The sequence below is a fragment of the Galeopterus variegatus genome, unplaced genomic scaffold (genome assembly GCF_000696425.1).
Source record: "Galeopterus variegatus unplaced genomic scaffold, G_variegatus-3.0.2 Scaffold613, whole genome shotgun sequence".
Classification (NCBI taxonomy): Eukaryota; Metazoa; Chordata; class Mammalia; order Dermoptera; family Cynocephalidae; genus Galeopterus; species Galeopterus variegatus.
In genome coordinates this window covers 493065-506313 of record NW_007726724.1, presented here as the reverse complement: position 1 = coordinate 506313, position 13249 = coordinate 493065, and the positions used below count along the sequence as shown (strand labels likewise).

General features: G+C 47.0%; 1 protein-coding gene across 1 annotated transcript in view; it reads left to right on the top strand.

Annotated features, from left to right (window-relative positions):
* Window positions 1-450, top strand: part of ELFN1 (extracellular leucine-rich repeat and fibronectin type III domain containing 1) — a 2628-nt gene extending 2178 nt beyond the window's left edge. Inside the window, exon 2 of the mRNA XM_008570555.1 lies at window positions 3-450. Within this exon, the coding sequence (XP_008568777.1) occupies window positions 3-338 (336 nt within the window). The 3' untranslated portion in view covers window positions 339-450. The remainder of the gene's footprint in view (window positions 1-2) is intronic.
* Window positions 451-13249: the final 12799 nt, after the last annotated feature.

Below are 13249 nucleotides of genomic sequence, written 5' to 3'. Positions count from 1 at the left end.
CGCCCGCGCCCGCGCCCCCGCCGCCCCACGAGGGCCTGGCCGGCCGCAAAGCGTCCATCCTGGAGCCGCTGACCCGGCCGCGGCCCCGCGACCTGGCCTACTCGCAGCTGTCGCCGCAGTACCACAACCTGAGCTACTCCTCCAGCCCCGAGTACACCTGCAGGGCCTCCCAGAGCATCTGGGAGCGCCTCAGACTGAGCCGCCGGCGGCACAAGGACGACGAGGAGTTCATGGCAGCCGGACACGCCCTGCGCAAAAAGGTTCAGTTCGCCAAAGACGAGGATCTGCACGACATCCTGGACTACTGGAAGGGCGTGTCGGCCCAGCACAAGTCCTGAGCCCTCGCGCCCGGACCCTGCGCCCCTCCACTCCGAAACTCGTGACGCCCATTGGACCAAAAAGGATACACGATCCACTGCAGCTATTTGTAACCCAGAGACTCTCACCGTGAAACCCGACTCGCGCGCGCCCACACTCACACACGCACGCGCACGCACTCACACATGCACACGCACGCACACACATACACACCTGCACGCGCACGCATACACGCGTGCACCCACACTCACACACGCACGCGCACGTGCACATACACGTGCACGCACACACACGTGCACGCATGCGCACATGCACACACACGCACACGTGCACACACACACGCACACACACACAACGTGACAGCGATGGCTAAAGCCCAGGGCCTGCAGAGACAGCGGGGCGGGGGCTGCTGACTGTAACAACAGGCAGACATTCTGATGCTCGTGTAACCTGCCCTGAGATGTGCTCACTGACCAGTGTGAGTGGCGCGTCCACACACACGCACACACGCACCCACACACACAAGGGACTTCAGAAACTGTGTCTTAGGGAAGGGGGGGTGGGTGGGAATTTTTTTTCATTATCTTTCCTCTTTTGATTCTTCTTTGCCTTTTTTCGTTTCCTCTCTCTATTTTCTTCCTTTTTTAAAAAAAATATAAATAAAAGTCAAGTTCTTTTAAAAAAGACATAAAACACCAGTCATGGGGGTCGTGGCTGACGTGGCCACCTCAGTTCCTCCCGTGATCTCTTCAGTCCATGGTTTTATGTGGATTCTCTGTTCAGTCTGTCTCTTTGTTACCACCTCCGGAGGCCACCAAAGAGGGGCAGAGTGAATGCGGGCGGCCGAGTGGCCTCTGGGACACATACTGGAGCCCTGTGGGACTTGGGGGCTAAGGCTAGAGGCTGTGCCTTTGCCGGGCCAGGGGTGGCCCGGAGGGTCATGGATTGGGATGTGCGTCCCCCATCTCAGTGCCGATTGTACAGCGTAGTTGTTCTGTTGTACAGAAAAAAGATATTTCTATATTTGCAATGTTTGCTGTAAAATGAGAAAGAAAAAAAAGACTGTCTACTTAAAAAAAAAGTCTGCAAAGGAAAAAACCCAAATACTTGTTTGTACTGGGTTTTTACTGTGGGTTTCAGGGAATGATTTTGGGTTTCTTTTATGTCCAGTTTAGGGGTGGTTTTATTGATTTTGGCCTTGGGTGGGTCCACCACCGAGCTCTCTTCCCAAGGGAGTGCAGGTGGAGCCCATGGGGAGATGGGCCACCAGTGCTGGGGTGAAGAATGTCCTGCAGCTTTGAGAACGAGAGCTGGCATTGACGGGGCAGGAGGGAGCCCAGAGAGCTCAGAGGTGGCAGCAGGAGGCTGAGTGGGACAGGACCTTAGGTGTGTGAGAGGGATCCCAGGTGCCTGAGGCCACTCCGGTGGCTGTGTGTGTCTGTGTGTGTTACCAGGCATGTGTGGAGAACCAGGCTGTGGATGTGAGGGGGCCTGGAGCACCTGAAGATTTGTTTGAGTGTGAACTTGACACAGTTGGAGGGTGTGTCTGTGTGGGGGTGTCCCCCTGCAATGGCCAGAGCCCCACTCTAGAGGAAAAGAGACCCCTAATACTGCAGCCCTTAGGGAGGCTGGAGCCTGGAGCCGGCCCTCTTGGCCCACCAGCCAGACTCCAAAGCCCCCTCCACATGGCATCATACCCACCCCCCACCTCCAGACAGCCTGCTCTGGTGTGGCCCCAAATTCTGAGTGAATACATGGTTGGAGTACATTATGAACAGCACTAAATTATTCAAAGTCTGCAGAGGTGACCAGAGAAAGTCTCTGTGGCGAGCTCCAGTGCTTCCTGCTGCCGAGACTACAGGTTACCCCTCGACCCACCCTGAGGAGCCAGAGTGAGACATGCAGGAACGTGTCCAGGCCCTTGAGTGCATCTGCCAGCAGAGTGGGGGTCCTGTGCCTGCCCCCAGCCCTGGGTCCCACAAAAGCTGCCTTCTCGTGAGGGGGCAGGGCTCTTCAGGTAGGGAACACATCTCTCCTGGGGTCCCTTCCTCATCGCAGCCCTGGGGCCGGCTCTCCTGCCTGATGCAGGCCTGCCAGTGCCACATCTCCCGCCCACCACTCTCCACCTGGCTGGGTGTCCCCTCCCTCTTCTTCCTAAGGGCCCTGGTCACTGAGCACCAACCCCGACCCCTCCATCCAGGGCAAACACATTCCCAGTCTGAACTTCTGACAAAGACCCAGTAAGACCTGAGGCTGGAACTGAATCCTGGAGGCCATGGGGAGTCCTGGGAGACTCCAGAGCAGGGACCAGAGTGATGAAAGCAGGTTTTCAGATCTGATGGGTCACCAAGAAAGGACTCAGCCTCCATCCTGACACAGTGGGGCCAAGGAAGGAGGGAGGAAGGGTGGTGGAGGGGGGCTGGGACACCCTGAGGTCAGCAGCCTCTAAGTGCATATCCTTGGTGACAGGAGGCTCACTCCTCTCCTGGGTAGCTGTTCCCAGCTTTAGAGACCTTAACTTGAGCAGAAACCCTTGACTTGCCCCAGGTTCAGCTGTAGCTCCCAGGTCCCCAGGGCCCCAGAGCCGCAGACAGGGCCGTGTGACTCAGGTGACCCCATCAGTATCCAGCATGTGTGAGGCCTCCTTAGAGGGCACATGAACTGCAGTGGAGCCCCTGCAGAGTGAGTCATTTCTGGGGATGTGTGCCTTGCTTGTCTCTGTTTGACCCAACAGGCCTCAGGCCAGGACTGGGCTTCTGCCTCTGCAGCTCCTCCTCCAGCTCTGGACAGCTTCCACACTCTGGGAGGGGTCCTGGGAGGGCAGTGAAGGGGGCACTGAGGACAGGGGAGTAGACTGCAGATAAGGCCAAGCCTAGGGGAGCAGGGACAAGGAGAGGAGCAGGATCCAGAGCTGGCAGGAGGAGTCCCAGAGAGGGGCCTGTCTTGCCCAAGGTCACACAGCAACTCGGTGACAGTCCTGGTCATGGGACAGAAGGGGTGGCCAGGCCTTCTCAGCCTGCTGCTCCCTTTCACTGAGGAGATAAAGTGGACTATTTATAGGAAATCTGGGAGAAGGACACACAGAATAGAGGTGCCTGCCCTGGGAAGTCAGGGCAGCTGGCCAGACAGGCCAGGTGTGTGAAAGGGACAGGTCACTGCAGAGAGAGCTGCCACCAAGCAGGGAGTCCCAGGGGAGAGTCAGGGCCTGAGGAGGGATAAGGAAAAAGTGGCAGGAGGGATAGGGCACAGGGTCCTTGTTAGCAGGGATACCCAGCCTGGAAAACTCAGACCCTCCCAGGAGCACCCAGGGTGGCAGAGGCGGCTCCAACACTGAGTACCTGCCCAACACTGGCCAGCCCTGATGACAAAATCCATATGCCACCATGCCCTTGCTCGAAGGAAGTCATCATGGAGTTGATAAGACACGCAGGAGAAGATATACACACTTATTGAGTGCCTACTCTGTGCTGAGCACTGTGTGGGGAACAGGGAGGAGTCCACCCCAGCCCCTGCCCTCAAGGAACTCCCAGGCTTGCAGGGCACTGACATGGAGGGAGGTGACCCAGCTCAGAGCAACACAGGGCATGGGCGGTCCAGGAAAGATTGGGCACTCCTCCTAACTGGGAAGAGCCTGGAAGGCTTCCTGCAAGGGGTAGTGTGCGGTTTGGATAAGGGGAAACCACAGGTGAGGAAGAAGAGGTGGAGGCTACAAAGATGAGAGAGGCCAGTGTCCTCGTGGGCCCAGAACTGAGCTCAGAGTGCAGGAGCCAGGAGACCTGCAGGAGTGAGCCCTGCCCTGTGGCAAGGGCAGTCCTGGAGGGCAGCTCTTGTTTGTCTGTGGGATGGAGGGTTTGGAAGCCAAAAGCCTGGACTCAAACCTGGGCTCTGCCACTTACGACTGTGGGACTAAAGCAAGCCACCTAACCTCTCTGGGTCCCAGCTTCCTCATTTGTCCAATAGGAAGGAGTGCTGAGGTACCCCGACCCCCGCCACCACACCGGGTTACCATGAGTGTCGCAGTAGTGGTTGTATCTGTTGTCTATAGCCAAGAAAACACTGCATAACAAGCAACCACAACATACGTTATTGCTCGCATGTCAGCGGTGGCTGGTGGAGACAAGGCAGTGCTAAAGACTGAGCACATCTCCCCCCGCTCCGGCCAGTCAGCCCAGGCATGTCCTCATGGCAACGGCCGAGGGAGCAGCCCCCCGGTCTCATCTGCTGGTGCTCCAAGACCAGAGCAGGTCACAAGGCTAAGCTCAAAGTCAAAGCAAGGGATGGGTCACCCCGCCCCAGGGGCATGCAGCAAAGGGCATGGACAGGAAGGGCAGAAAAACGGGTATCTGTGCACAGACCACACGCATGACTGAGCCCACTGGGCAGACTGCAGGGTACAAAGAGCAGAAAACCCAAGAGGGACATTCCTGAGGTTTCAACCATCCATTCATTCATTCAGCATACAATTACAGAGTACCTGCTGTATACCAGACATGCTGGAGACACCAGTGACTCCTGTCCTCTACCCTCAAGAATGCTTCAGCCACATTCCCAACAAGAAAGAGGTGACAACACCCCAAAATAGAATAATTGGAGGGGGGTTGCCCACAAAGGAGCCATTTCCAGAGAGAGGGTAGAGGGAACCCACAAGGGGTGCCTCAGCCAAACTGATAGCACACCTCGGCCCACTGGGAGGAGATAACCAGAAGCTGGAAGGTGAGATAGTTGTGCAGGGAGGCCCACCAGGGCCCACTGAGAGGGACCTCAGTGAAGGGTCACAGCTGACCTGGGCAACCTCGCTCTCCTTCTTCCATCCCTCCCATCTTCTGCTGGGCTCCCATTGACTAAACAGCCAGAAAAACCAGTAGGCAGGAAGCCCAGCGATGGAGTCCATACAAATCAGTCCATAGAGAGCAGGGCGAGAAGGGTCAGAGGAAATGGGGAGGGGCAAACTGGAGAAGACCAGCCTTGGGGCAGGGGGGCTTGTGGAAGAGGCAACCACTTAATAGACAAGCCAGCATTCAATGACAGGGCACCAGGGGAGCAGAGGAGGAAGCCATCATTTCTGCTGGGAGGGAGGCTTCTCTGGGAACGTGATCACTCATGACCTTGAAGCACAAACAGGAATTGGCACAGTAAATTTAGGGAGGTGGGAGATAGCGAAAGGACTTCCACCCAGGAAGAACAGCAGGAACCAAGGCAAAGAGTGTGCAGACCCCCACCTCCACCCAGAGGGGCAGGTAGGTGCAGCTGGAGTCAGAAGCTAGGACAGTGGTGGGGCTGGGGGCTGCTGAGACCAGAGAGGTGGGCTTGAGCCAGGCTCGGATGGCCTGCTTTGCACGTGAAAAGAAATAAGAGTTGGACTATGGGCAGTAGAAAGCCACTGATGGTATTTTAAAGAAAAATAACCTTTATTGATTTTTTTCTTATCTCAAAAGTAATCCTTTTATTACATAAACTTTAGAAAACAGTTAAACATAAAGAAGAAAATAGAAATCATTTGATCTCACCACCCCAACATAACCATGGTAATAGTTTGGTATCTGTCCCTATAGTTCTTTCTCTCTAAAAATGTAGCAGGCTTGAAATCTATACACCACAGCCAGATGTGCAAAGAAATATCTTTTTGTTTTCCATAACAGCTTATCTTACTCTGGAGCTTCTATTCCCCTTGATGGGGTGTAAGGTGTGTTGCTTAAAGATGGAAGAAATAACAGTATGTCTGTAGGGTCCAGTAGAGAAGAAAATGTTGCTGATGCACAGAAAAGAGAAGAATTGCTGGAACAATGTTTGAGTAAGAAGGAATGAGATGCATTTCTTAATGGAAGGATTAGTCTGGCTAGTACCACGGACAGCTCCTCTGACCTAGCTGGAGAGAAGGCAGGTGTGTGGGTCCTGCCTAAGGGTGCTGGGGCAAATGTAGGGCGATCTCTTTTGGTTACTGCCGCTTTCTCAGCACCTTTCTCACTCCATCTCATTGCCTTTTTGTTCTACTTTCTGAAAGTAAAAAAGTAATTTTTAAAAATTTGGAATAATTATAGAGTAGCGGGAAGTTGCAAAAACAGTACATGAAGTTACCCAGCTTTCCCTGATGGTAACCTCTTAAATGTATCAAAACCAGGAAGTTGGTTTGGACATCAACACAATTAACTAGACTGCAGCTCATGTTCAGTCTCCACCAGCTTTAACATGCACTCGTGTGCAGGTGTGTATGTGCATGCATGTGTGTAGTTCTTTGCAAATTTACCCATGTACCTAGACTTGTGTAACCACCAGCACAGGTGAGACACAGAGGTGATCCATCATCACACAGATCTCCCTTGTGCTGTCCCAGTCACATCCTACCCCAACCCCACCTCTGCCCAGTGACCATGAACCTCCTTCCCATTTCTATCATTTTGAGAATGTTATATAAATGGAATCATACACTATGTAACATTTTGAGATTTTTTTCCCACTAAGCATAGGCCCTTGAGATCCAGCTGAGTTGCAGCATGTATCAATGGTGTGTTCCTTTTTACTGCTGAATAGTATTCCATTGTATAGATGATACACCAGAGTTTGTTTTACCATTCACCTGTTGAAGGACATTTGGGTCGTTTCCAGTTTGGGGCTATTACAAATAAAGCTGCTATAAAAATTCATGTATGGGTCTTTGTGTGACCTTAAGTTTTCATTTCTTTGGGATAAGTGCTCAGAAGTGCAATTGCTGGGCTGTACAGTGAGTTCATGTTTAGTATTGTAAGGAACTACTCAACTGTTTTCCAGAATGGTTGTGCCATCTTACATTCCCACCAGCAGTGTATACAAGACACAATTTCTCCACACACTCACCAACTTTTGGTGTTACCACTATTTTTTATTTTAACTGTTCTAATAGTGTGTAGTGATATTTCATTGCAGTTTTAACTTATATTACCCTAATGTCTCACGATGGTGAACATGTTTTCAGGTGCTTATTTGTCATCCATATCTCTTCTTTGATAAAATGTCTCTTCATATCTTTTTCCATTTCTTAAATGTTTTGTTTGTTTCTACTGTTGAGTTTTAAGAGTTCTTTACATTTTCTGGATACAAAATCTTTGTCAGATATGTGGTTTGCAAGCATTTTCACCTGTCTGTAGCTTGTTTTCTCATCCTCTTAATGCAAAAGTTTTAAATATTTTTTTGAAGTCCAACTCATTAATGTAAACATTTTATAGATCATGCTTTTGATGTCATATTTAAGAACACTTTGCCTCGCTGTAGGTCCTGAACATGTTCTGCTGTTTCTGCTGTGTTTTCTTTTAGAAGATCATAGTTTACTTTTTACATTTAAACCCATAGCCTATTTTGAATTAATTTTTGTATAAACTTTTTATGAAGTTTAGATCAAGGTTTTTTTGTTTGTTGATTTGTTTTTGTTTGCCTCTGGATGTCCAATTGCTATGCTATTTGTTGGAAAGACTGTCATTCCTGCATTGAATAGCTTTTGCTCCTTCATAAAAATTCAGCTAGATGTGTTTGTGTGGGCCTTTTGCTGCATTCTCTATTCTTTTCCATTGGCCTATGGGTCTGTCCCTTAATCAGCACCACATTATCTTGATTACTGCAGCTATAAAGTAAATCTTAACATTAAGCAGAGTGATTCCTTCCCCTTTATTCTTTTTCAAAAAATTTCGAACTATTTTAGTTCAATATAAATTTTAGAATAAGCAATATCTACAAAAAAGTCTTGCTGGGATTTTAATAGGAATTGTGTTAAACCTATAGATAAATTTGGGCAGAATTGTCATCTTTATTATGTTAAGTCTTCGTCTTCCTATCCATGAACATGGTATGTTTCTCCAATTATTTGAACATTCTTTTATTTTTTATCAGCATTTTATAATGTTCAGCATATAGATCCTGTACATGTTTTGTTAGATTTATATATGTGTTTCTCTTCCTCTTATTTTTGGAGAAATTATCAATGTTTGTTATCCATTATCCACATGTTCATTGCTAGTATATAGAAATGTGATTGATTTTTGTGTGTTGATCTTGTTTACTAAAACATTGCCAAACTCACTTATTAGTCATGTCTCTTTTCACAACTGATAATTTCCTTTGCTCTGAAGTCTACATTACTGCGTATTAATATATGAATGCCTGCTTTTAAAAAATTAATGGTTACATGGTATATCTTTTACTTTCAACCTACCTGTATAGTTATATTTGAAGTGAGTTTCCTATAGGCCATATATAGCTGGGTAATACATTTTATTTTTTTAAAATTCACTCTGTCAATCTCCATCTTTTGGCTGGTATATTTAGAACATTTGAATTTAAAGTAAGTATTAATATGTTAGGTCTTAGGGTACTACTTTATTATTTGTCTTCTGTTTGTTCCCTTTTCTTATTCCTTGGTTTCCCTTTCCTTGCTTGTGGGTTAATTGTACTTTTTTTTTTTTTGTCCTTTTCGAGACCAGCTGCACCACGCTCAGCCAGTGAGTGCACAGGCCATCCCTATATAGGATTTGAACCCACGGCGGGAGCGCCACTGCGCTCCCAGCGCCACACTCTCCCGAGTGCGCCATGGGCTCGGCCCTTAATTGTACATTTTTTATAATTCCATTTTTATTGATATAAAGTGTTTTTTAGTATATCTCACTGTATAGTTTTTCTAGTGGTAGTTCTAGGTATTACAGTTTACATATATAACTTATCACAGTCAACCAGTATCAACATTTTATCACTGTGAGTGAAGTGTAGAAATTTTACTTCCACTGAGGTCCTTTATTCTTCCCTCTCTTTTAAAATACAATTGTCTTAAGTATTTCTCTGTACACATTGAGCATTATATTAGATGATGGTTATCATTTTTGCTTCAACCATCACCCATAACTTTTAAAGTTCATGAGGAGAAGGGCAGTCTATTATATTTACTTCCAGTTTTACTCATTCTGTTTTTCTTCCTCCTTTCCTGAAGTTGCAAGCCTCCTTCTGTTATAATTTTCTTTCTGTTTGGAAAATTTCCTTTAGTGAATATTTAAAGGTAAATCAGCTGGAGACAAATTCTCTTAATCTCCCTTCATCTGAGAATGTCTTTATTTCCTCTTCATTCCTGAAGGATAATTTTGCTTGACATAGAATTCAGAGTTGACATTTTCTTTTAGAACTTGAAAAATGCTTCCGTTGGGCCCCCCTGGTTTCTAATGAGAAATCTGCTGTTACCCAAATTGTTGTTTCCTTGTAGGGAATGAGTTGTTTCTCTCTAGTTGCTTTCAAGATTATTTTTTTGTCTTTAGTTTTCAGAAGTTTAATTATGATATGTCTTGGTATGGATTTTTTTTAATTTAGAATTTTCTCAGCTTCTTGAATCTGTAGATTTACGTCTTCCACTAAAATTTCTAGCCATTTAAAAATTTTAGCCATTTTCACCCCTACACTTTTTCTCCTCTCCTTCTGAGAGTCCGATGACACAAATGTTAGGTCTTTTGTCATTGTTCCACAGATTCCAAAAGATCTGTTTATTTATTTTCAGTGTATTTTCTCCTTGTTGTTTAGATTGGGTAATTACTATAATCTGTCGTTAAGTTTATTTCTTTCTTGTATTGTCTCCAATCAACGTGTTCAGCTTGTTTAATGAGTTTTTTTATTTCAATTATCATATTTTTCAGTTTTATAATTTCCATTTGATTCTTTTTTATATCTTCTGTTTCCTAGCAGAGATTATTTTGTTGTTGTTTCAAGAGTGTTCATAACTGCTTGTCAAAGTATTCTTCATAATTGCTGCTTTGAAATGTCTGTCAGATAATTCCAACATCTGAGTCATCTCAATGTTGGTGTCTGTTGGTTGTCTTTTCTCATTCAATCTGTGATTGTTCTTGTTCTTGGGATGGTGATGTTTTTATGTATGTATCATTTTTGTTCTTTGAAACTCTCTTTTTCAGCACACAAAAGGTGGTGATCAGCTGGCTGGTTAGCTCAGCTGGTTAGAATGCAATATTAAAACACCAAGCAAGGTCAAGGGTTCAAGGGTTCAGATCCCCTTACTGGCCAGCCACCAAAAAAAAAAAAAAAAAAAAAAAAAAAAAAAAAAGAAAGAAAGGAAGAAAAAAGAAAAGAAAAAGAGTGATAGAATCCTTAATGACTGGAATAGTATGGAATTGGCAAATTAAAAAAGTTATAACCTGCTGATTGTAAACAACCAGGCAGTTTATGCAACCCAACTTGTAGCACTGAAAAAAAGATATCTTAACTCGCTAAATATATATGTTATAATTTTAAATGAGTCCTTTTTCCTGTTTGCTTTCATTTTTGCCATTTGATACACTACTCAGCTATCTGGTGGGTCTTGGCTCTCCATTTATATTTAAGAGTGACACCTTAACAAGCTCATTAGAATCTTGGCCCAGTCAGGGTTTGCAAATTGGAGGCCATGTAGATGATCTGGCAGGGCATTTTGGGGGGGAGATACAACTGTCAGTATATAAACCTTTTACCTTTGGCCAATTTCTCCAAAAATTATTTCTCTAATCTCCTGGGTGCCTTCATCTTTGAGACAAATGGGAGAAGGGCACCAGGAGCCGTATTAATTCTTATGAGAACTTTCACTTAATCTCTGTTTTGAATATAGTGCCTTTTTCTTCAGCTGGGCCTGGTGTCTTTAAGTCCAAAGATTTTATGGTTCCTCCTCTCTCGGGACTAAATTTCTAAACAAGGAGGACAATCGCCCAGTGGCTTTGCTTCTTTAATGTAACCAGTGAATCCTCTGGTCTTCAACCCTAAGATTCACACTGTGTGTAACTAATTATCTTCTCTCCCATTCATCTAGCATGGTACTATTATGAACCATTCTTGGCAGACTTGCAAAAACACTCACTCAAATCCTTTTCTGTAGAACTTAGTTCTTTCCCAGAACTCCAGTTGAGAAAAGCTGTCATAGAGTCTGTCCTGCCTTGGGGCAAGGGAGTGAAGCTTTTGTCCCCCTTTGTTAGTTGATCATTGGCCACAAGCTGCCTCCATGAGAGGTGTGGACGTTAGCAGCCGCAGCTGGAGTGGAGGCACACCAGATGGGTAAGAAAGATCCCACAGCCTCTGGGTGGGTGCCAATAGCACCAGGCATAGATTACCTCCTGCTCCCCTCAAGTGCATTTGCTTCTCATATTAGATTTATTCTATGGTGGCACAGTTTACCTGCATTTTAGTGGGTCACAATTGCTGAGAACACTCAGGAGAGGAAGGAGACTGGGATGAACTTAAGTGCCCACTGGAGCAGTGCACGCCAAGCCCATAACTGATACTCATCGCCTCCTCTACCCTCTTCTAGATCCCCTCAGCCTCTTGCAACACTTATGCTGGTCCAGGTGGCTCCCCTGCTGTGGGAGTTCAGACTCTCACTACTAAGAGGTGTGAGCCTCCAGGTACAACGCTTTGTCGGGCCAGTGTGGCTGAATTTGCTCATCTACACTGAAACTGGGCACAGCAGTGCTAGAAGATGCTCCAGGAATCACCTGAGTGTCAACACACTCCTCTCTGCCTCCACTCCACAGCAGCCACCATACTTTCTCATGCTGGTCACAGGCAGTTACTCCTGCCAGTGTGGTGACTGCTGTCTTTGCCTTGGACTCCTTTAGGAGTCCAAGGTAAACAGGCAGCATCCATAGTTTTAAATTTCATAGGACCCTTGTTGTGTCCCCTGGTGGAAGCATCTTGACTCTGGGAACCAAGATCTTTGGACCGATGGAGCCAATATTCTCCAGCTAGGTCACATATTGTGATGGGCATTGGGCCACCCATTTCCTCCCCCTTTGTTCCGAGAAGCCTATCTTCTATTTATTGGGAAAACAGCACCCTATGATGGCCATCGTGTTAAGGTATATACTATACACTAGAGGAATTTTCAGTAAGAACTTCAAGTAGGTTCCTCACTATGTCTTCACAGTATCATCCCACATGGGTGACATAGTATGTGATAGGACCAGTGGATCCCCTGGACATGTGCTCACTGACACGCCTCCTTTTCCATAAAGCAGATCCCTTGATCCAAATTTATGTTATGTGGGTTCCCATGTCAGTCAATCAGATACTCCATTATCCCCAGATCTGGCTGAATCACTGCTGGAAGAAGACATACCTATATCCAGGATAGGGATCAGTCCCAGGCAGGAGGAGTCCAGGGGGATGATGGGTCCAGTGTAGTCAACTTGGCCACTTTGTGGTTGGTCGGTCTCCTCAAGAACTGGTTCTATATCAGTGGTCTGGGTATTTGGCAGTGGCAGAAGCTAGATAAGCCCTGGCAAAAGAGAAGTTCTTGCTTCTGGGCCATGCAGAGCCTCCATCCTTGCCACCCTAGTGACCCTAAATATGATCTCATCAGCACAGGGATGGCCAAGGAGAGAGGCTGGCTGACATCTACTGGCTGAACTGCCATTTCTACTTGGTTGTTTGGTGCCTCTTCTGCAGTAGATGCTCTCTGGTGGGTGTTGACTTGTGACACACAGATCCTCTTACTTTGTGCCCACTTTCATAGGCCCATGCATGCCTCTTCCAAACATCTGCCCCCAATCTTCCAATCTCGTTCCTTCCAACCTCTCCTGCCACTCCATTTGCACTTCTCATGAGTTCACAGATATCCTTACCTCTGGTCCCCTTTCTCCATGCAAAGCAACGACCCCGTGCACTGCCCAGTGCTCTGTCTGCTGGGAAGAGTACCCCTCACCACTCTCTCTCAGCCAGCTGTAAATAGGGCTGTAGCGTAGCACCAGCACATTTTCAGATTAACCTATCCAGGAACCAAGCTCTCAATCAGCCGGTCACTGAGAACGGCCGATGAGCCCCCAGGCGGGAGCTGATAGGGAGGTACTGGAACAACAGTGGTTGTGACACGGAAGTCTGGGCTGTCTTTTGTGCAGCTTACTGTGCCCTATGGACCTGCTGAAGCCCAGTCCTAGATGGGTTGCTGAGGGGC